The sequence below is a fragment of the Schistocerca piceifrons genome, chromosome X (assembly GCF_021461385.2).
Source record: "Schistocerca piceifrons isolate TAMUIC-IGC-003096 chromosome X, iqSchPice1.1, whole genome shotgun sequence".
Taxonomy (NCBI): Eukaryota; Metazoa; Arthropoda; class Insecta; order Orthoptera; family Acrididae; genus Schistocerca; species Schistocerca piceifrons.
Window position 1 is genome coordinate 213,503,221 of NC_060149.1, and position 21,535 is coordinate 213,524,755.

Consider the following 21,535-nt stretch of genomic DNA (forward strand, 5'->3'; position numbering starts at 1 on the left):
TAAAAAGACAAGGTCTAGTAAAAAATCCTCGAATAACACAGGAGATATTGAATTTAATTGATGAAGGGAGAAAATAAAAAAAAACAGCAAATGAATCAGGCGAAAGGAAATACAAACGTCTGAGAAATGAGATTATTAGGAAGTGCAAAATTGCTAAGCACGAGTGGCTAGAGGATGAATGTAAGCCTATGGAACCGTGTATAACTATGGGAAAATTAGAGAGTCTTTGGAGAATGGAGAGGCTGTCGTGTGAATATCAAGTGCTCAGATGGAAAACCAGTTCTAAGCAAAGAAGGGAAAGCTGTAATGCGGAAGCAATATATAGGGGGGCTGTACAAGGGAAATGAAGTTGAAGGCAATAGAAAGGGAAGAGTTCCAAAGAAATCAGGCACTGATAGGTATGAGTATTACCGAACTATGACTTTAATAAGTCATAGTTACAAAGTGCTGATGCGTGTGATTTACAGAAGATTGGAAAAACTGGTAGAAGCCCATCTCGGGATAGATCAGATTGGGTCCCGGTGAAATGTTGAAACGCACGAGACAATAATGAAACTACAGCTTATCTTAGATCGTGGGTTAAAGAAAGATAAACCTACGTTTGTAGAATTTGTAGATTTGGAGAAAGCTTTTGACAATCCTGACTGGGATAAACCCTTTAAATTTCTGAAGGTAACAGCAGTAAATTACAGGGAGCGAAAAGCTATTTACAGCTTGTAGAGAAACCAGACGACAGTTATAAGAATCGAAGGGCATGAAAGGAAAACAGTGGTTGAGAAGAAAATGGGACAGGACCTTCCCTACCACAATCCTCACATGCTCATTCCATTTCATATCGCTTTGCAACGTTACGAAAGATATTTAAACGACGTGACTGTGTCAAGAACACTACTAATGCTGTATCCGAACTTCACGCATTTGTTTTTCCTACTCATCCGCATTAATTTGCATTTTTTCTACATTTAGAGTTAGCTACCATTAATCCCTTCAACTAGAAATTTTACCTATGTCATTTTGTATCCTCCTATAGTCACTAAACTTCGCCACCTTCCCGTTCTCCACAGCATCGTCAGCAAACAACTTCAGATTGCTGCCCACCATGTCCATCAGATCATTTACGTATACAGAAAGTAATAACGGTCCTATCACACTTTCCTGGGACACTCCTGACGATACCTTTGTCTCTAATGAACACTCGCTATCGAGAACAACGTACAATGTTCTATTACTTACGACGTCTTGGAGCCACTCGCATGTCTGTGAACATATTCCACATACTCGTACCTTCGTTAACAGTCTGCAATGGAACACCATTTCAAATGGTTTTCGGAAATCTAGAAATATCGAATCCTGCCTTAGCTTGCAGCGATTTCCCCTTATACCAGTGGACTAACGAACCGTGTCTAATTTTTTGGCAGCAGGAACGGTTATCCCGTGAATGGTCGACTTTCTGTGCATCGAATATTCTTTGCAGGTGGTCAGGCAGCTAGCCCATCTACATGGGCTGGCTCTCAAGTTGCAAGCTCATTCGTGTGGGGAGCCTCACGCAAGCAGCTGAAAAATATCCTATGTTAAATATAGTTTACAATTCCTTAGAATTACTTGCATTTTGGAGATTCAGTTTTATGCTAATTTATTCTCTAAAAGTTAGTTGAGAAATTTGGAACTTGAGGAATGTAATAACATAAAGCTTTTACCACAAATTCTTTTAAGGGGTGGATTTGCCCCTGGATTTAAGAGCCAATGAAATAGTTGTTGAACGAGCAGGCGGAACATTTCTACGAAGTTAGAATAAATGTTTTTCTATCAAATGCATCAAATGAATGAACACTATGTCGGAGAAAACTAAAACTAGTTCATAAACCCACATACGAAGCTTCATTTTTTCTGTATGTCGTATCTTTGCATTTGGGTTACACCCATCATTACATAACTTTTATTGCAAGAGGTTTCTAGTGCTAAATTGTTATTGTCTACGACATCGTTCTTAGCTATTATGCTCAATAGTCTTTGCCATATGTGGTGGTATGCTACGCATTTTTACCCTAATGTAACTGGATTGTGGTCACTGTTGCATTTAACTGTTTTCTTTATTTTCAGAGTATTGCTTCGCTCCGGCAGCGGGATGAGAATTTTCATTATTTCATGAGAACGTCTCCAAAGAATTTCAGAAATGTCGAAACATCGGCCTGTCAAGGATAATAACAGTGAACATGTTGCATGTTTGCTGCAGACTGTCATCGAGTAGGAGCCCCACTTACAGGTAATGAACACACGAGACAAAATTTGTGCAAAATTACCTGACCAGTAAAAAATTAATGACATATGACAGTTGTTTCACACCTTTTTATGTGAAAACTATCAAGAAGACTAATCAAAGAAGTTTCCATAACACTGACAGAAAAACTGCCTATTGGCTTTTGTCTCGGGTTCTTCGGCCGACGTGCGTCTGATGATCTTACTGACGTTTCGCCAGCACGAGTGGCTGGCATTGTCAGAGCTTCACCCTCCATTGCCAGTGGTGAATGGAGGGTGAAGCTTTGACAATGCCACTCACTCGCACTGGCGAAACTTCAGTAAAATCATCAGACGAACGTCGGCCGAAGAACCCGAGACAGAAGCTAATAGGGAATTTGTCAACAAGTGGACATGAAAGCCTTAACAATTTTGTACTGACAGAAAACCAACAGACGTGCGCTCTAAAGCTTAATCTTTCTTCAAAAAGATCTGCTATGACAGTCGATTGCTACCTCATATTAGTAGAAGGTGTACAACTTTGTTTCCGCCGTTTTCCCCCAACATTTGAGGCTTTAATGAAACAAATTGGTTACACATGTATCATTCAAAGTGTTTTCCATCGCTGGCCACTGCTTTCTCCCATCTTTCGGGCAGTGTACGAATCCCGCGTCGAAAAAATTGTTCATCTTTTGAAGTGATCCACGAATCGATCCAATTTGTAACTTCTTCATGAGATCGGAAGTGTTGGTCAGCCAGGCAATGCGTCATTGATCTAAACACATGATAGTCAGAGGGAGCAATGTCTGGAGAATACGGCGAGTGGGATACGACTCCCCATTTTGACATTTCCAAGTACGTGTTGACCTCTTTTACAACGTGGGGTCGAACGTTGTCGTGCTGCAAAATCACTTTATCGTGCCTCTCACTGTGTTGCGGCCATTTGTCTTTTAATGCTCTGCTAAAACGCATTAACTGCTTTCGATAACGAGCACCTTTGATTGTTTCACTTGGTTTTAACACCTCATAGTATACGACGCCGAACTGGTCCGACCAAATGCAGAGCATGATCTTGGAGCCGTGAATATTCGGTTTGGCCGTCGACGTGGAAGCATAGCCGGGACATCCCCATGATTTTTAGCGTTTGTGGTTATCTTAATGAACCCATTTTTCGTCCCCGGTCACAATGCGATACAGAAATCCCTTCCGTTTTTACCTCTGAAGCAACTGTTCACAAACACATGAACGCCGTTCAACGTCTATTGGTTTCAGCTCACACGGGACCCAAGTTCCTTCTTTCTGAGTCATGCCCATAGCCTTGAGACGTTTTGAAATGGCTTGCTGTGTCACTCCCACAAATCGTGCCAATTCTTCCTGAGTTTGACGCGAGCCTCCACTCAGCCTCATCTCCAATTCTGCATCTTCGAAAATATTCTCTCTTCCACCACTACGCCGGTATATGACGTTAAAATCACTGTTCTTGAAGCGTTGAAACCACTCACGACACGTTCTTTCACCAGTAGCGTCCTTACCATACGTACTTGAGAGCATTCGATGAGACTCAGGCTCTTTTCTTCATACTGAAAAAAAAAAACAGTAACACCTCCTGCAAATGACGAGAATTAGGTTCGTAAACTGACATTTTCAATCAAGAACAGCCTTATGATGCAGACACAAATCGACTAATGTTTGAATGAGGTTATGTTGACCGAGGTCCTAGCTAACTGCCTGACGTCTGCGATCCGTTTCTTTTGACCGCTACTTACCGTTGTCGCCACCTATCGGCAAACGGCGGAAGCTAGACCATAGGCTATACAAAGCATGTCGGAGGGATACGGAAAATAGTGGAGTCGCCAAAATGCAGAAACGGAGAAATTTATCTGATTTGCAAAAGGGTACAATCGTTGGCTTTCGGGCCAAGGGTGGAAGCATTTCCGAAACGATTAGATTTCTAAACTGTTCACGTGCTACCGTGTGTGAAGTACGCTGAGCGTCTCAAAATGGCCCTATCCGAAACTGGCGCCGGCCGCTGTGGCCGAGCGGTTCTAGGCGCTTCGGTCCGGAACCACGCTGCTGCTACGGTTGCAGGTTAGAATCCTGCCTCGGACATGGATGTGTGTGATGTCCTTAGGTTAGTTAGGTTTAAGTAGTTCTCAGTCTAGGGAGCTGATGACATCAGATGTTAAGTCCCATAGTGCTCAGAGCCATTTGAGCCATTTTGAACCAAAACTGGGGCCGAGGCAGATGTTCTGCACCACGGGCTATAGATGGCAGGGGTGAACGACGGGTGCGGAGATGTGTACGGGCGAACAGACGTGCAACTGTTGAGTAACTCACCGCCTGGATGAACCAAGGGACTAGAAACAGTGTCACAGCGAACGTTGCTGCGTATGGGCCTTTGCAGCATGCAACTTCTCCACGCAATCCATGCCGACTGCTGTTCATCGGCGCGAATGCTTGGATTTGTACGCCATTACCGTAACTGGATGTCCAATATGTGGCAACAGGTGGCCTTTTCAGACGAATCACGTTTTATGCTCCATCGGACCGATGATCTTTGCATGTATGCCCAAGCAACAATCATCGGAATGGTCCAGGCCAGAGGAGGAAGCGTTATGGTCTGGGGAATGTTTTCGTGACGTTCCCTCGTCATTCTGTAAGGCACAATGGATCTTCACAAGTATGCATCTGTGCTTGGAGACCATGTCCACTCCTTCATGTAGTTTGTTTTTCCACAGCAATATGACGTCAAGCAGCGGGACACTACATCGTGTTACACAGCTCACAGTGTAGATACGTGGTTCGAAGATCGCCAGGATAAGTTTATCGTACTCCCCTGGTCGTCAGACTCCCCAGTCTAAACCTAATCAAGAATCTGTTGTACCAGCTCGATCGGGCTTTACGCTCCATGGGCATCAACCGATTAACCTAGCGCAGCTAGCCACAGCGCTGTAGTCGATGTGGTTCCAGATCCCAGGCGGTACCTTCCAGAGCTTCACTGATTCTCTTATTACACGTACCGCGGCGATCTGCTTTGCATCTACATCTACATCTACATCTATACTCCTCAAGCCACCTGACGGTGTGTGGCGGAGGGTACCTTGAGTACCTCTGTCGGTTCTCCCATCTGTTCCAGTCTCGTATTGTTCGTGGAAAGAAAGATTGTCGGTATGCCTCTATGTGGGCTCTAATCTCTCTGATTTTATCCTCATGGTCTGTTAGCGAGATATAAGTAGGATGGAGCAATATACTGCTTGACTCCTCGGTGAAGGTATGTTCTCGAAACTTCAACAAAAAAAGAAAAAATGGTTCAAATGGCTCTGAGCATTATGGGACTTATCTGTTGCGGTCATCAGTCCCCTAGAACTTAGAACTGCTTAAACCTAACTAACCTAAGGACATCACACACCTCCATGCCCGAGGTAGGATTCGAACCTGCGACCGTAGCGGTCGCGCAGTTCCAGACTGTAGCGCCTAGAACCGTTCGGTTACTCCAGCCGGCCGAAACTTCAACCAAGTTACTGAGCGTCTCTCCTGCAGAGTCTTCCACTGGAGTTTATCTATCATCTCCGAAACGCTTTCGCGAATACTAGATGATCCTGTATCGAAGCGCGCTGCTCTCCGTTGGATCTTCTCTATCTCTTCTATCAACCCTATCCGGTACGGATCCCACACCGGTATGCAGTATTCCAGCAGTGGGCGAACAAGTGTACTGTGACCTACATCCTTTGTTTTTGGACTGCAATGTGGTTTATTCATGCTTTTAACAGGGGGTCACATTACTGTGCTGGACAGTGCAGATGTAGTTGTAGATGTAGACTATACGTCAGCTTGAAAGCTTGCAGTTGTTTATTTGCATTATCAATCTTAGAAAAACAGAATTGCACTTAAAATTTTGCATAGTGCATGTTAGCGAAGGAAATTCGTAGTGAAACGTGAGATTTTTATGCAAAGAATCTACGTAATGACCGTTCGTTGAACGCGACTTGCCGGCCGGGGTGGTCGAGCGGTTCAAGGCGCTACAGTCTGGAACCTTGCGACCGCTACGGTCGCAGGTTAGAATCCTGCCTTGGGCATGGGTGTGTGTGATGTCCTTAGGTTAGTTAGGTTTAAGTAGTTCTAAGTTCTAGGGGACTGATGACCTCAGAAGTTAAGTCCCATAGTGCTCAGAGCCATTTTTTGCATATATCTAATATGCATTGGCGGAGAAGAGACCAGGCTGTTATACACCGTTATTTCAATCTAATCGTATGTTTCCAGTTGCATTCCAATTTTCAAGACGATGGATTTACATTACCGATCTCTGACAACCTCAGAATCGTAACATTAGAAAGTTTGCTCCATGTTATCATTTACGGCCATCATCTCAACAACGAAACAGTACAACTCGACAAGAACATTAGCTCTTGTTAATCTTGTTATGGTGCCGTGAAACAAGTAAAGTAATTCTACGAAATCGAGAAGTATTTCGGAATACAACTGCATGGTCTATATAGTCACGTCTGACAGAAGTGATCAGCATTTCATTTAAGTGCGACATGATCTTCTTGGAAGACAACGTTCTTCTTCACGAACATCTTCGTGCTAAAGCGTTCTCCTTGTTAATCAAAGACGTGAAACTTATTACCTAGCCGAGGATATTCAGTTTTTGAAGCTCGTGTCTGCTTCTGATAACAGGAACATATTTTCAGTCTAATAATTGAGTTACGAACTAAGTCGTCATAGTTTTACTGTCCTCTTCAATGAGGATTGGCTTTCGACTGCAATTAAATTTCCGTGACGATGTCTTGCCACGATTCGAACACACTGTCCTGGCCTTGAAACAGGATCGGTTTAAGTTCCAGATGATACAAGCTTCAGCTTTGGGACTGAGAGAGGCACCAGAGTGCAAATTTTGTACACAGTGTGTACCAAAATTAGTAACGAAAACTGAGACGAGTGGAAGTATACATGGGAAAGGGGGAAGAGACGCCAAATGAAATGTAAACACGTCCTCAAATCGGCCCTCTCTTGAAAACTGATGCTGGCTTTGTTTCTCGTCCTCTGAGTAACTTAATTTCAAGAAACCGCCATCGCTGTTAGTCAGAAATCTCTCCCATTCGTGTAAAATGCGTATTAGGCGAACTGATAAAAGCAGACGGAATGGTGAAAGTAATATTGCCTGCAGGCTGCTATAAAATAGAGAAAACGAAACTAACTTCAGAATTTCAAGTGGGAACGTGTGAAAAATTAGTACCTTTGGAAAGAGCTCTCAAAACTTTATTTCAAAAATGTTGTTTTATTATTTTGCACCGTTTCGGTGATATAAAAAATTGTTCCTGGTGCTAGCGACTCGAGAAACGATTAAGGACAGCAAAGAAAAAATTGTAGGGTAATAGATGTGCTTTTAAATTTGAATAAACTTTATCTATTGATTGAACACAACAAATTATTAGAAAGTATCACGTTTCTCGGTTTAGGCTTACTGTAATAGGTGTTCAAAATGCTTTTCGCCTAGTTCTAAGCTCAGCAGTGACCGCCTTTATGTACACTGACTACCTTGAAGTATCTCGTCATCTAAGAGAGATATCATATGCTTCGCAGTTTCTGTCTTTAATGTCATCTCCTATTGTATGACGCTATTGATACTTAATATCTTCGAACTGTACCTAAGAGAAATAATGAACAGGATTTTAATCTGACTATTATAGGTTTAAAGTTGCTGAACCTCCATTACCATGCCATCGACCTGATAAAATCTGATTTGAATTATGCCTGGCCATCAAGGAAATTTAACCGACAGGAAGAAGATGCTGCGATATGCAAACGATTAGCTTTTCAGACCATTCACACAAGGTTGGCGCCGGTGGCGACACCTACAACGTGTTGACATGAGGAAAGTTTCCAACCGATTTCTCATACACAAACAGCAGTTGACCGGAGTTGTCTGGTGAAACGTTGTTGTGATGCCTCGTGTAAGGAGGAGAAATGCGTACCATCACGTTTCCCACTTTGATAAAGGTCGGATTGTAGCCTATCGCGATTGCGGTTTATCATATCGCGACACTGCTGCTCGCGTTGGTCGAGATCCAATGACTTTTAGCAGAATATGGAATCGGTGGGTTCAGGAGGATAATATGGAACGCCGTGCTGGATCCCAACGGCCTCGTATCACTAGGAGTCGAGATGACAGGCATCTTGTCCGCATGGCTGTAACGGATCGTGCAGCCACATCTCGATCCCTGAGTCAACAGATGGGGACGTTTGCAAGACAACAACCATCTGCAGCATGGACTCTCAGCGCGGAGACCATGACTGCGGATACCCTTGACGCTGCATCACAGACAGGATCGCCTGCGATGGTGTACTCAACGACGAACCTGGTTACACGAATGGCAAAACGTCTTTTTTTCGGATGAATCCAGGTTCTGTTTACAGCATCATGATGACCGCATCCGTGTTTGGCGACATCACGGTCAACGCAAATTGGAAGCGTGTATTCCTCATTGCCATACTGGCGTATCACCCGGCGTGATGGTATGGGGTGCCATTGGTTACACGTCTCAGTCACCTCTTGTTCGCACTGACGGCACCTTGAATAGTGGACGTTACATTTCACATGTGTTACGGCCCGTAACTCTACCCTTCATTCGATCCCTGCGACACCCTACATTTCAGCAGGATAATGCACGGCCGCATGTTGCAGGTCCTGTACGGGCCTTTCTGGATACAGAAAATGTTCGACTGCTGCCCTGGCCAGCACATTCTCCAGATCTCTCACCAACTGAAAACGTCTGGTCAATGGTGGCCGAGCAACTGGCTCGTCACAGTACGCCAGTCACTACTCTTGATGAACTGTGGTATCGTGTTGAAGCCTCATGGGCAGCTGTACCTACACGCGCCATCCAAGCTCTGTTTGATTCAATGCCCAGGCGTATCAAGTCCGTTATTACGGCCAGAGGTGGTTGTTCTGGGTACTGATTTCTCAGTATCTATGCACCCAAATTGCGTGAAAATGTAATCACATGTCAGTTCTAGTATAATATATTTGTCCAATGAATACCCGGCCTGCCAGGGTGGCCGAGCGGCTCTAGGCGCTACAGTCTGGAACCGCGCGACCGCTACGGTCGCAGGTTCGAATCCTGCTTCGGGAATGGATGTGTGTAATGTCCTTAGGTTAGTTAGGTTTAAGTAGTTCTATAGTTCTATGTTCTAGGGGACCGATGACCTCAGAAGTTAAGTCCTATAGTGCTCAGAGCCATTATTTTTTTTTTTTTTTTTTGAGTGGCAATTTTAATGGCCAGTAGTGTACATGAGTGATAACAATAACAGCGAGAAAATGAAAGTTACGTTGCCTAGCGTCAACAGTCCGTTCTGTTCGGTTGACTGGTGTGGTGTGGTGAGGTTCGGCGCGTTACCACAAGAGTTTCTTGATGTTTTTGAGGAAAGGATTGAAAATATAAAACAAATTTTTGGTAACAAAATGTTCTGCTTTGAGAGCTATTTTCAATGACACTATTTTTTTGTCAATATTCTTGTTTCAAATTCTGAGGTTGAGTTCAATTTCTCCATCTTCCAGAGGCTTCTAGGCAATGGAAGGCACACCATTCTACTCATTCTTACCTGCAAGAAGCGGCCTGCAGTCGCTAGCCACACAGGTACACTACACACGGCGAACAGCTCATCGGTTTTATATTCTATATACACCATCTGATAAGGAAACCAACCAGTGGAAATTAATATGACGAGTGTCCATCCTTCGCCTTTATAATGGTTTGAACCCTGCTGGAAACACTTTCAGTGAGGTTTCCAAATGTCTGTAGAGGAGCAGCAGCCACCTCATCCCCAACAGCAGAAACCACAAAAGCTAGTGTGTTGGATGTTGTGGTCAGGAGCGAAGATGACGTTCTGGCTCATTCCAAAGCAGTTCCATTGGCTTCAGATCGGGACTCTGGGTAGATCGGTCCATTCCAGGAATGTTATTGTCCACAAACCGTGGACAGATGTTGGTTTATAACATGGTGCATTGTATGTTGATTCACTCAACATTGCTGAAGTGTACCTCTATTGGACACAATACACAATGCTCTAAAATGTGTTCGTATGCTTCTGCCTTTAGCGTTTTCTTAATGGTAGTAATGGGACCACACCCGAACCACAAAAGACACTCCCATACCATAACACCAACTACTCTGTAGTTCACTGTAGTCAATACACATGATGGCAGGCAATGTTCTCTGAGGATTTGACAAACCCAAGCTCTTACATCGGACTGCCACAGGGTGTAATGTGATTTATCATTCCAAATCATTTCCAGTCATCCACTGACTAGTGGCATCACTCTTTAGACAATTTCTAGAGTCGCTTGGGATTGACTACGGAAATGTGTGGCTTATGAAGAGCTGCTCGATCATTGTATCCCATTCTTTTCAAATCCATACACAAATTCCGTGTGCTAACTGTATTGTTGGTAGTACTTTCCAACTCACGAGTGATTCCTTCCGCCGATTTCATGCGATTTTTCACAACCATCCGCCACAATGCTCGACGGCCCTCATCGGTCTGTTCACGAGATTTGCCTTGTCTTGTTTTATCAGTGGTTCTTCCGTCACAGTTCCACTTCAAAATCACATCATCAACAGTCGATTTGGGCAGCTTTAGGACGGAAGAAATATCCCTGATGGATTTATTACTTCAAAATGGTTCAAATGGCTCAAAGCACAATGGGATTAACATCTGAGGTCAGCAGACCCCTCGGCTTAGAACTACTTAAACCTAACTAACCTAAGGACATCACACATATCCATGCCCAAGGCAGGTTTTGAACCTGCGACTGTAGCAGCAGCGCGGTTCCGGACTGAAGCGCTTAGAACTGCTCGGTCACAGCTGCCGGCTGATTTATTACTCACGCGACGTGCAATGACTAGCCCACGTTCTAATCACTCAGCTCTTCTGACCGACCCATTCAGCTGTTACTGTGTTACTGATCTCAATGGTAACATAAAATTTTATACAGAAGGCGGGGGGTCCCCTCTCGTGACATCTAGTGGTGAATTTGCGTTACGTAGAGGTGTCCACCGGATGTTGTTGATCAGATAGTGTCTCATAAACAAATACACTTTTATATAACTTCCTGTCAGATTAAAACTGTGTGCTGGACCGAGACTCGAACTCGGGATCTTTGCCTTTTGCGGGCAAGTGCTCTGCCAACCTAACCTAACCTAACCTAACCAAAGCTAAGTCATGTCTCCGTAGTATCCTTTCTTCCGGAAGTGCTAGTTGTGCTAGGTTCGCAGAAGAGCTTCTGTGAAGTATGATAGGTAGGAGACGAGGTCCTGGACGAATTAAAGCTGTGAGGAGCGGTCGTGAGTCGAGCTTGGGTAGCTTAGTTGGCAGAGCACTTGCCCACGAAAGGCAAAGATCCCGAGTTCAAGTCTCGATCCGGCACACAATTTTAATCTCCCAGGAAGTCCATATCAGCACACACCCCGCTGCGGAGTGAAAATCTCATTCTGAAATACACTTTTACATTAACCAGGCTTCCAGTTTTTGGTCTATGACATATTGCCCCAGAATTAAAATAAAAATGATTCCCAGCCCCCCCCCCTCCCCCCTCGGTTCTGACGAAGGTTTTCAGGAGGTTTCTCTTGGTTGTTAGGCAAATGCTGAAACTGAAAATTACCTTCCAAATGATCTCAATGGGGACTCCCTTTGCCTCACTACTGGCTTGCCTGAAATTTGGCTGAAAGGGACGTGACTTTACCTAGCCTGCTCCACCTAGAGAATGAAAAAAGGAAAAAAAAAGGAAACGGAGAAAGTTTGGACGTACCTATACAGCAAGTACCGAAAAACACATCGCCTAATGTATTGCAAGCTAACTCCTTTCAGCGTAATAACAAACGACATTTTTGGTGCGTAAATCATAAAATTGTAGCCATCAGTATTTTTTTGTCTTCATTACTTTATTTTTAGCACTTTGTGGTGATGTACACTACACCACCCACTGTCACTGAACACTCCACTGCACCTGCTGTGTGACATCAGCCTATGCATTCACGATTGCAGAAATGTAGACACAACCCGTACATGTCTAAGGCGTGCTTTCTGTCATTGTGAGTGACTGGATAGAGCTGACTGGATTCAAATTGATCATAGGGGCCCACAAGTTCGAGGATTTGGTCAGATATTTCAGAGAAGTGACGAAGGAAGGTCACAAAGTTCTAGCTGCTGCTATTAAACTTGACAACAGTGTTAGTACTCTCCGTAGTCACTCATCTGTGCGACACATTTTTTACGCCGGTGAATGACTTGGTTGTAAAAGTCTGCTTTTTATCTGTTTTGGCAATACACCTCGAAAATCACTCGTCGTCAACATACATCTGCATCTACACACATAGTCTGCAAGCCACCGGATGGTGCATGGCAGACAATACCTTGTACCACTGCTAGTGATTTTCATTCCTGTTCCACTCGCAAGAACAGCGAGGGAAAAACGACTTTCTGTATGCCTAGGTTCGAGCCCTAATTTCTCTTAACTTCGTGATCCTTACACGGAATGTAAGTTGGGGGCAGCAGAATTGTTCTGCAGCCAACTTCAAATGCCGGTTCTCTAAATTTTATCAGTAGTGTTTTGTGGAAAGGTCGTCCCTGGAGGGATTTCCATTTGAGTTCATCTCCCATTTGAATTCTTTTCCATAATAATTTTATGCTTATCGTACCTTCTGGTAACAAATCTAGCAGCACACGTATGAATTTATTTGATGTCTTCTTTCAATATAACCTGGCGTTTCTGTGTCTTGCTTGAAGCTGACCTGGTGTGGATCCAAAACACTAGCACAGTACTCACGAATGAATCATGCTAGTATTCTGTACATGGTCTCCTTCACTGATGAACCACACTTTCCTAAAATTCTCTCAGTAAATCGAAGTCAATCATTCACTTTCCCTACTGCTGTCATTATGTGCTCATGCCATTTCATATCATTTTGCAACATTCGCCTAGATATTTAATTGATGCGACTGTTTCAGGTAGCCCACTACTAAAGCTGTATTGAAACGTTATGTGATTGTTTTTCCTACTCATTCACATTAACTTAAATTTTTCTACATTTAATGCAAGCTGCCATTCATCACATCAACTAGAAATTTTGTCTATTTTATCCTCACTCAACGACACCTTCCCTTACACCACAGCAAAACTTTCTTTTTGTAAATGAAGTAAAGCTGTATCCTACATTGCATTTTACTCTATGCAAAAATAATAAAAAACCACTGGTTTTGGACTGACATGTTTCTTGGCTATGCAGTTTTTCTGAAATGATTGCAATCATTGCAATTGCAGTCACTTAGGTGGCTTGCATGTCCATAACCAGTTATCTAACTGGAGAAAGGGGAGCCACAGTGTAACATCAAATCTGAGCCACTATGTAGCAGTGAAATTGTTTTCACATCTTAACTTTAATTCATCATTATTCAGTTTGTACAAAATATTTAAAAAATTGCATACAAAAACCTTCCTCGTGAATTAGTAAACACATTAGTGAACACCAGATCAAAGCCTGCACATACTGACAGACCTGCGAAGGCAACTTAAAAAAAAAAAAATAAATAAATAAATAAATAAATAAATATATATATATATATATATATATATATATATATATATATATATATATATATATATATATATATATATATATATATGTTAATGTGTGGTAACTGAGCAGAAAACAAACAACATGAGAATATTTTGGTATTTACTTTCAAAAAAGTAGAAAATCTACAGCAAATTATTCATCTGTAAATGTGTACCTAACTGAGCATAATAACTGTATGTATATTCATTTTAGGTGGTGAACTCAAAGTACTATGGTAAAACTAAATAACCCACTATGGATTACATCCGTGAATTTGACATACGTTTGGACCGAGAAATGTACTATGCCGGTGAAAGCCTGGCAGGACATGTTGTACTTGATACAATAGAGAATTTCAAACTAAGGGGTAAGTTAATGTTGTGCAAGTGGTAATATTTAGTACAAGAGATAATGCATTGCATTTTATTTCCTTCTTTTTTTTTTAAAAAAAAAAAAAGCAACAGGAATGATGCTATGAGCAGTGGATTGGAAATTAATTTTCTTTGAAACACCATTCTGTACATGCTACTGAATCCTAAAGTGTTACACTCTGTAACCAGATTTTCTGTTTCTTGCACTGTAGAAAAAAATAGGGGTGTTTATAAAGCTATAAGCAATTTTTCTTCAAAATTGCAACATCATTTCTGTGTAAATACATACTTCCATAATTCTGAAACTGTATTAAACCAATAAACTATTTGAGTTTTTTGCATAATATATATCTCTGCATTACTTAGGTGAATATGTTCTCATTCAACTTCTGTTTAAAAGCAAAAAAACATATATTTCCTCTTTTTATTTCACAAAATGATATTTCAGTATCTATCACTTACCCCTTTTCAATTACATTTCAACAGTCAAATACAGCAAACAATTTATTTTTGTGTTTTCATATGTTAAATGCAAAAAGAGGACTGTGTCTATGTTGTGAGTAATCTGTAATGCCACAATATCTATACTTTTCTTTTTTTCAGCGGTTCGTGTTGTCCTAAGAGGAAAAGCACATGCTGAGTGGAAAGTAGTTGTCAGTGGTGACAGACGCACAGTTAAGGATGATCAGTATTTTCTTGATGATCGTGCAATTATATGGGGCAAAGGTATTAGAAGCTTACAGCATGAAGAGCATGTCACATAAGTTTTCATTCTCACAGTTTTCAAATTATCATTCAGAATGGAGACACTTCTGGAGTGAGATACATATAATTTCTGTAGAGTAATGATACACATCTAAAATACAAATTCTGTAAGCTCTAAAACAAAGTAACTCATAACTTGCTGTTTGAAATATTCACCATTTTTGTGTGAGCATTTATTGTAACAGAACTACAACACATCTTTTTATGTGGTATATGTGTCTGACCTGCCCGTATAGCATAATGTGCAGTGCACTAGCTTATGGGACAGGAAACCGCGCCAGACCAAGATCAAATCTGCACAGCAAACTGACAACTGGGGTTGGCACACCAGTCAGCCTGAGTGTGGTTTCTAGGTGGTTTCACACACTCATTTAGGAAAATGCTAGGTTAGCCCTCGCCTTCTATCCCAGATACATGATAAACAAACAGCTGAAATGTGGTCACACTCTCAGAGGAATTGATGATTGTAGTATCACGGAAGGGTTCCAGATGCAAAGTTAAATAAAAATACTTTTGTCAAACTTAAATACAGTGTGGCCTGTCCTAGATGGGTAAAACACAAATAAAAAGAAGAAGAAGATGGGGTATATGTGTCTCTCAACAAAGACTTTAATTAAGATTTTTATAGAATGCTAACAATGAGACCTATGTGAATTTAGAAATGAATACGATTAAACAGAGATGGTTGGCTACTAATGTCTCCATATGAATGTGAAATTGACTTTCTGCAAATTATCTGCCTCACTACCTGATCATTCTGTCATTCATGATAACAAGGCTATGTGCTTTCAAAGATTTGATTGCCAGCTTCCTTAATTTATATCCTAGTGTAACACAGCTGGCATGTATGATGCCTGCAGTTTGCAGAAGATTATGTTCTAGTATCACTTCCTGACATACCATCAATCCCGAACTAGTGCTTTTACAGTTGTGCAGCCAATATTTATTTGAGATCTATCTATCTTCTGACTTCTCTGAGGTGTCCATTGCAATCCTCTCCATTATAAAAATCTCTTCAGTTCAGAAAAACACTCACACCCAATGACCTAATTATTTGCTATGTCTTTCCCCACAAGTTTTGCCCTCTATGACTCCCTCTAAAACCATGGAAGCTACTCCCTAATGTATTAGCACATATCCTACCATACCATTATTTCTTCTACATTGTTGACCATTAAAATGGTAACACCATAAACGCATCATGGGACAAATGTCCTTACTTGAAATGTGTGTTGGCAGCAGTAGAATCATCCAGCAGTCAGCTTAAAATGCTGGTTCTCTAAATTTTGTCAATAGTGTTTCTTAAAAAGATCATCACCTTCCCTACAGGGATTCCCATATGAGCTCCCAAAGCATCTTCATAACACTTAGGTGTTTTTTGAACTTGCTGGTAACAAATCTAGCACCCCACCTCTGAATTGTTTTTATGTACTCCTTCAATCTCACCTGGTGCAGATCCCAAACCGCTGAGCAGTACTGAAGAACGGGTCACACCAGCATTCTATATGCAGTCTCCTTTACACATGAACCACTCTTTCCTAAAATTCTCCCAATAAACCGAATTTGACCATTTGCCTTCCCTATCATAGTTCTCACAAAGCTCGTTCCACCTCATATTGCTTTGCAATGTTATGCCTAGATATTTAAACAACTTGACTGTGTCAAGCAGGACACCAGTAATGCTGTATCCAAACATTACGTGTTTGATCTTCCTACTTATTAACATTAACTTACATTCTTCCTCATTTAGGGCTAGCTGCCATTCATCAGACCAACTAGAAATTTTGTCTAAGTCGTTTTGTATCTTCCTACAGTCACTCAACTTTGACATCTCACTGTACACCATGGCATCATCAACAAACTACCACAGATTGCTGCCCACCCTGTCAGGAAAATCATTTATGTATATAGAGAACAACAGTGGTCCAATCACACTTCCCCAGAGGAATCCTGATGATACACTTGTATGTGATGAATGCTTGCTGTCAAGGATGACATACTGGGTTCTATCATTTAAAAAGTCTTTGAACCACTCACATATCTGTGAACTTAGTCCACAGGGATATTGGTCTGTAATTTTGCAGGTCCATTCTTTAACCTTTCTTATATACTGGAGTCACCTGCACTTTTTTCCAGTCACTTGGAACTTGGCACTGGGAGAGAGATTCCTGATAAATGCAAACTATGTAAGGGACCAATGCCATAGAGTACTCTTTGTAAAATCGAACTGGGATTCCATCCAGACCTGGTGATTCATTTGCTTTCAAATCCTTCATTTCTTTCTTTATGCCAGGTATGCTTATTACTGTGTCATCCATATAGGAGTCTGCCCAATGTTCAAATGATGATATGTTTGTACATTTCTCCTCTGTGAATGGTTTCTGGAACATGAAATTTAAAACTTTAGCTTTCTTTTCTATCTTCAACTGCCTCACCAGACTGGTCAACAAGGGACTGAATGGAAGCATAGTGATTTTACTTATGGCCAAAATTTTCTCAGGTTCTCTACCATATCTTTTGCTAAGGTGTAATGGTGGTAGTCATCATATACGTTACACATAGACACATGAATCTCTACTACCCTTTGCTTTTCATCGTTTATGCATTCCCTTTCCAACTGAAAATGCAAGAGCCTTTGCTTCCTCAGCATCCACCAGATTTTGTTATTAAACCATGGTGGATCTTTTATCCACTTACTAGGCGCATAAGTCTCCAGACAATGATTTACAATCTGCTTAAACTTTGCCCATAATTCCTCTACACCCATCTTACTGGAACTAAGTGATGCCAATTCACTGTCTAAGTGAGATGTTAATAATTGCTTATCCACTCTATCTAGCAGAAAGGCTCTCTTAGCCTTCTTGACTGATTTATTAACTTTTATAATCATAGTAGCTATAATGACATCATGATTGCTAATCCCCATTTGTATACTGACATTGTCAATAACATCCAGCCTGTTTGTAGCTATAAAGTCTATGATATTTTCATTGTGTGTTGGCTGACAAGCTAGCTGGTCAAGACAATTTTCAGAAAATGTGTTCAAAATTATTTTGCATGACTGTCTGTCTGTACCCCCAACAGTGAATCCATAGACACCCCAGTCTGTACATGGCAGGTTAAAGTTGCCTCCAACCAGTATTGCATGATCTGGGTATTTAGTCACCATTAACTGTAGACTTTCATTGAATGACTGTAGAACTGTCCCAGCTAAATTAGGTGGCCAGTATAAACATCCAACAATCAACACGGTGTCACCTACACCTGTTATATGTGACCAGATGACTTCACTGTCACACTTATTATAAATAACAATGGATCATTATTATTTTATGAGGGGATTGTTATGCATTATGTAAGAAACAGTCATCTTTAAGCACATATTGGGATTTGACTGTGGCAGGATCAAGGATTATTGAAGCTGCAGTTTATTGTTCTCTGATATTGCCAATATGTGTTGGTTGAGGTCCCATGCCAGTCATACAAAAATGGAACTGATGGGTTTAGGACAGCCACAATGAATGCTGTGCAGGACTTCAGTGGCCCCATGCTACTAGTGCATGATAGGGCAGAATTATTGTTTGGTTGACTGTGCAGGTTCATACAACCATATTACTTACAGGGATTGGACAAAAATATTGAAACACTATGTGAAATGCAAGCTTGAATATGATGTTAGCTAGCTAAGTCTGAAGGTTACATTGTTGCATTTGGCTTCAAACAGCACCTGTGCCTTGTCCTCAATATGATGCAAGTGCCAGTTGTTAAAACTGTGTTCTGAGTAGTTGCGAGTGCAGTATGTCAGAGCTAAGTGAATTGAAACATGGGCAAATTGTTTGTGCTCACATTGCGGGTGCTTCCGTATCAAAGGCCTGCTGAGTCACAATGCAGACAAAATTATGTGCTGATTTATCATGACAGATGGTCATTGAAGAGGACTGTGACAAAAAATAAGAGGACAACATCAGCAAAAGCCACTCCAGAACTGAATGTCACACTTGCAATCCCTTCAGCATGAAAAGAACACAAAAGAATTGCAGGGTGAGCTGGAATTCCAAAACAACATATCAGGGATGCAAATGCCCATAACAGGAAAATGTGGTTCCAAAGCTATAAAACCAGGGCTATGAAGCAATGGAAGAAAATCTTTTGGTTGGAAGAGTCTTGTCTCGCACTGTATTCAAGTTCTGGCCAAGTTTACATCCCAAAAGTGAAACATGGCAGGGGATTGGTGGTGATTTTGGCAACTATATTGTGGTATTCCATGGGTCCCATGGTTACTCTGTAGGGCTGCATTACTGCCGAGGATTATGTGACAATTTTTGTTGCCACAGTGGTGATGCTGTGTTCTAAAATGACAGGGTCCTTGTTCACATGACCCACATTGTCCAGGGCTGGTTTTGTGAGCACCTCGTCTGGCCACTGTAGTCACCCGCTGTCAATATTGTTGAGGCTTTGTTGTCTACTTTGGAGAGAACGACATGTGATTGCTATCTACCTCCACCCTTGTTACCTGAACTTGCCACTATTGTGCAGGGTGAATGATTTAATATTCCTCTGAAAACAATATAGGACCTGTATTTATCCATTCCAAGAAGAGAGGAAGTTGTTTTGAATGCCATTGGTTTTCCTACACCATGTTAGGCATTTTAACGTGTTCCTTTTTTGATTTTTAAGTATTTTTGTCCACCCCCTGTATCCTAACTCAGTAAATTACCTTGTTAGCAACAAGACAACTGTCCACATGGACACTATAACAACATTTGGAGCACCACAAACTGTCGGCATGGTAACCATTGTTGCTGCTTCCATTTGCACAACATCAGAAATAGATGAGTGAACATTGGTGCACCAGTGACAACAGTGGACACAGAAGTGGCACTATGCCATATTTTCAGAGAAGTCCCAGTTCTGTGTGAAGTATAACAACTGATATATCAATGTGTGGAGGCTCTGAGGAGAACCAACATTGTCAGATTACATTTGTTATCTTCACACAAACTGAGCAACTGATAAGGTCATATGGAATACTATCGCATACACAAGACTACCACCTTAGGTTTGCACAGCCTTTAATCTGAACAGTAGGCATTACACTGCTCACATATTAAGGCTGGTGGTCATGTCCTATCTACTAGGTCTCCTTGACATTAACTTTCAAAAAGACAACCCAAGACTGCTTGTGGTCTGTGCTGTACTCACCTACCTTAATACAGATGTGTTCAACTGTTCCCCTGCCTAGCATGTTCTCTTATCCACTTAAAACATCTGGTCAAGAGTCGGACAGAGATTGGCATGCCATCACTTACCAGCCGGTGTTATTGATAAATTATGGAATAGAGTTAAAGCAGCATGATATGAAGAATCTATATCTGTGATCCGAGCTCAGTTCAACTCAGTCTAGATAAGAGCCATTGTTGCTACTAGATGGGTCAACTCTGTGCACTACATTTTTCCTCCTGTCAACTTCCAAATCACCTACAAATTTAACCACGTGTTCTTCCTACTATATTGTATATATTCAATAAGTAAAAGTTCATTAAAATTTTGAACATAGCTGCTGTTCAGCAACAGTGAATATAAATGAATGATTTGAAAAAATCAGCAAATGAGTTGCGAATATAAAGATTTATTAACAGCCCTTGATATGGTTTCAACAATTGTAAGATTGACTTCTTCACACATACATGGACCTATTGAGGAAATTTTTTGCATCATACATGCCATGAGCCACAAACAGCCCATTTCACAGACTTTTAATCCCATGTGCAGTTTAATATGAAGACTTTTACACTTAGCCCATCTCCAGTGGGAATGTCTTTTTATGGATTTTATTTGGTTTTATTGATGGTCACTCATACCACATCACTTGACATGTGCTTGTTTGCTCTGAAATTTGTCATCATCAGTACTTGATTTTATGTGTAAGTAATTTTTATTTATTATATTTTCATCCTGGGACTTTGTTCATGCTTTACACTTGATAATTCTTTTTAATTATGATGTAAAAAAATTCCTCAATAGGTCCATGAACTTCTGAAGTAAACAATTTTACAAAAAAGCTGATCCCACCCCTGGAGACTTCTCCTTGTAAGTGAAACAGTTCCAGGAGTTCCAACAACGAATAACAGTGCTCAAACAAAATGACTATTTTAAAGTAACTAAGACATAGGGGAAGACTGTTTCAAAGCACTATGGAACTTAAAAATTTGAGGTGAAATTTATCTCATTTTGGCAGGAGTTTCTGGTCATTTCCCAAAATTATATTTACAAAAACTTTGAACTCTTCTCACAGACCTGAAGCTTGCTTCTGTGCATATCACAGTTCATCTCACTGGCTCAGAGAAAGGGTAGAGATCTTCTTTGTTTTTGCTTTCCTGCTTGCAGCATTCAGAGACATTATTAATTATTTTTCCAGCTCCAATTGATAAAGTGCTAAGCCATACCCTTCTCTGAGGAGTGAAAAGATTATCTGGTGCTGCCCATTATGTGCAAAGAACCTCTTTTTACTTATCAGGAGATATTAATTTGTGACACAACACAGCACAA

At 41.2% G+C, this 21,535-nt stretch overlaps 1 protein-coding gene across 2 annotated transcripts in view; it reads left to right on the forward strand.

Moving 5' to 3' along the window:
* The window catches only part of LOC124722101 (arrestin domain-containing protein 2-like), a 219,647-nt gene that overhangs the window by 84,689 nt on the left and 113,423 nt on the right, over window positions 1-21,535 (forward strand). For both annotated transcript variants that reach the window (XM_047247298.1, XM_047247299.1), the window contains exons 2-4: window positions 2,101-2,263; window positions 14,064-14,217; window positions 14,825-14,947. In XM_047247298.1, the coding sequence (XP_047103254.1) occupies window positions 14,106-14,217; window positions 14,825-14,947 (235 nt within the window). In that variant the 5' untranslated portion in view covers window positions 2,101-2,263; window positions 14,064-14,105. The remainder of the gene's footprint in view (window positions 1-2,100; window positions 2,264-14,063; window positions 14,218-14,824; window positions 14,948-21,535) is intronic.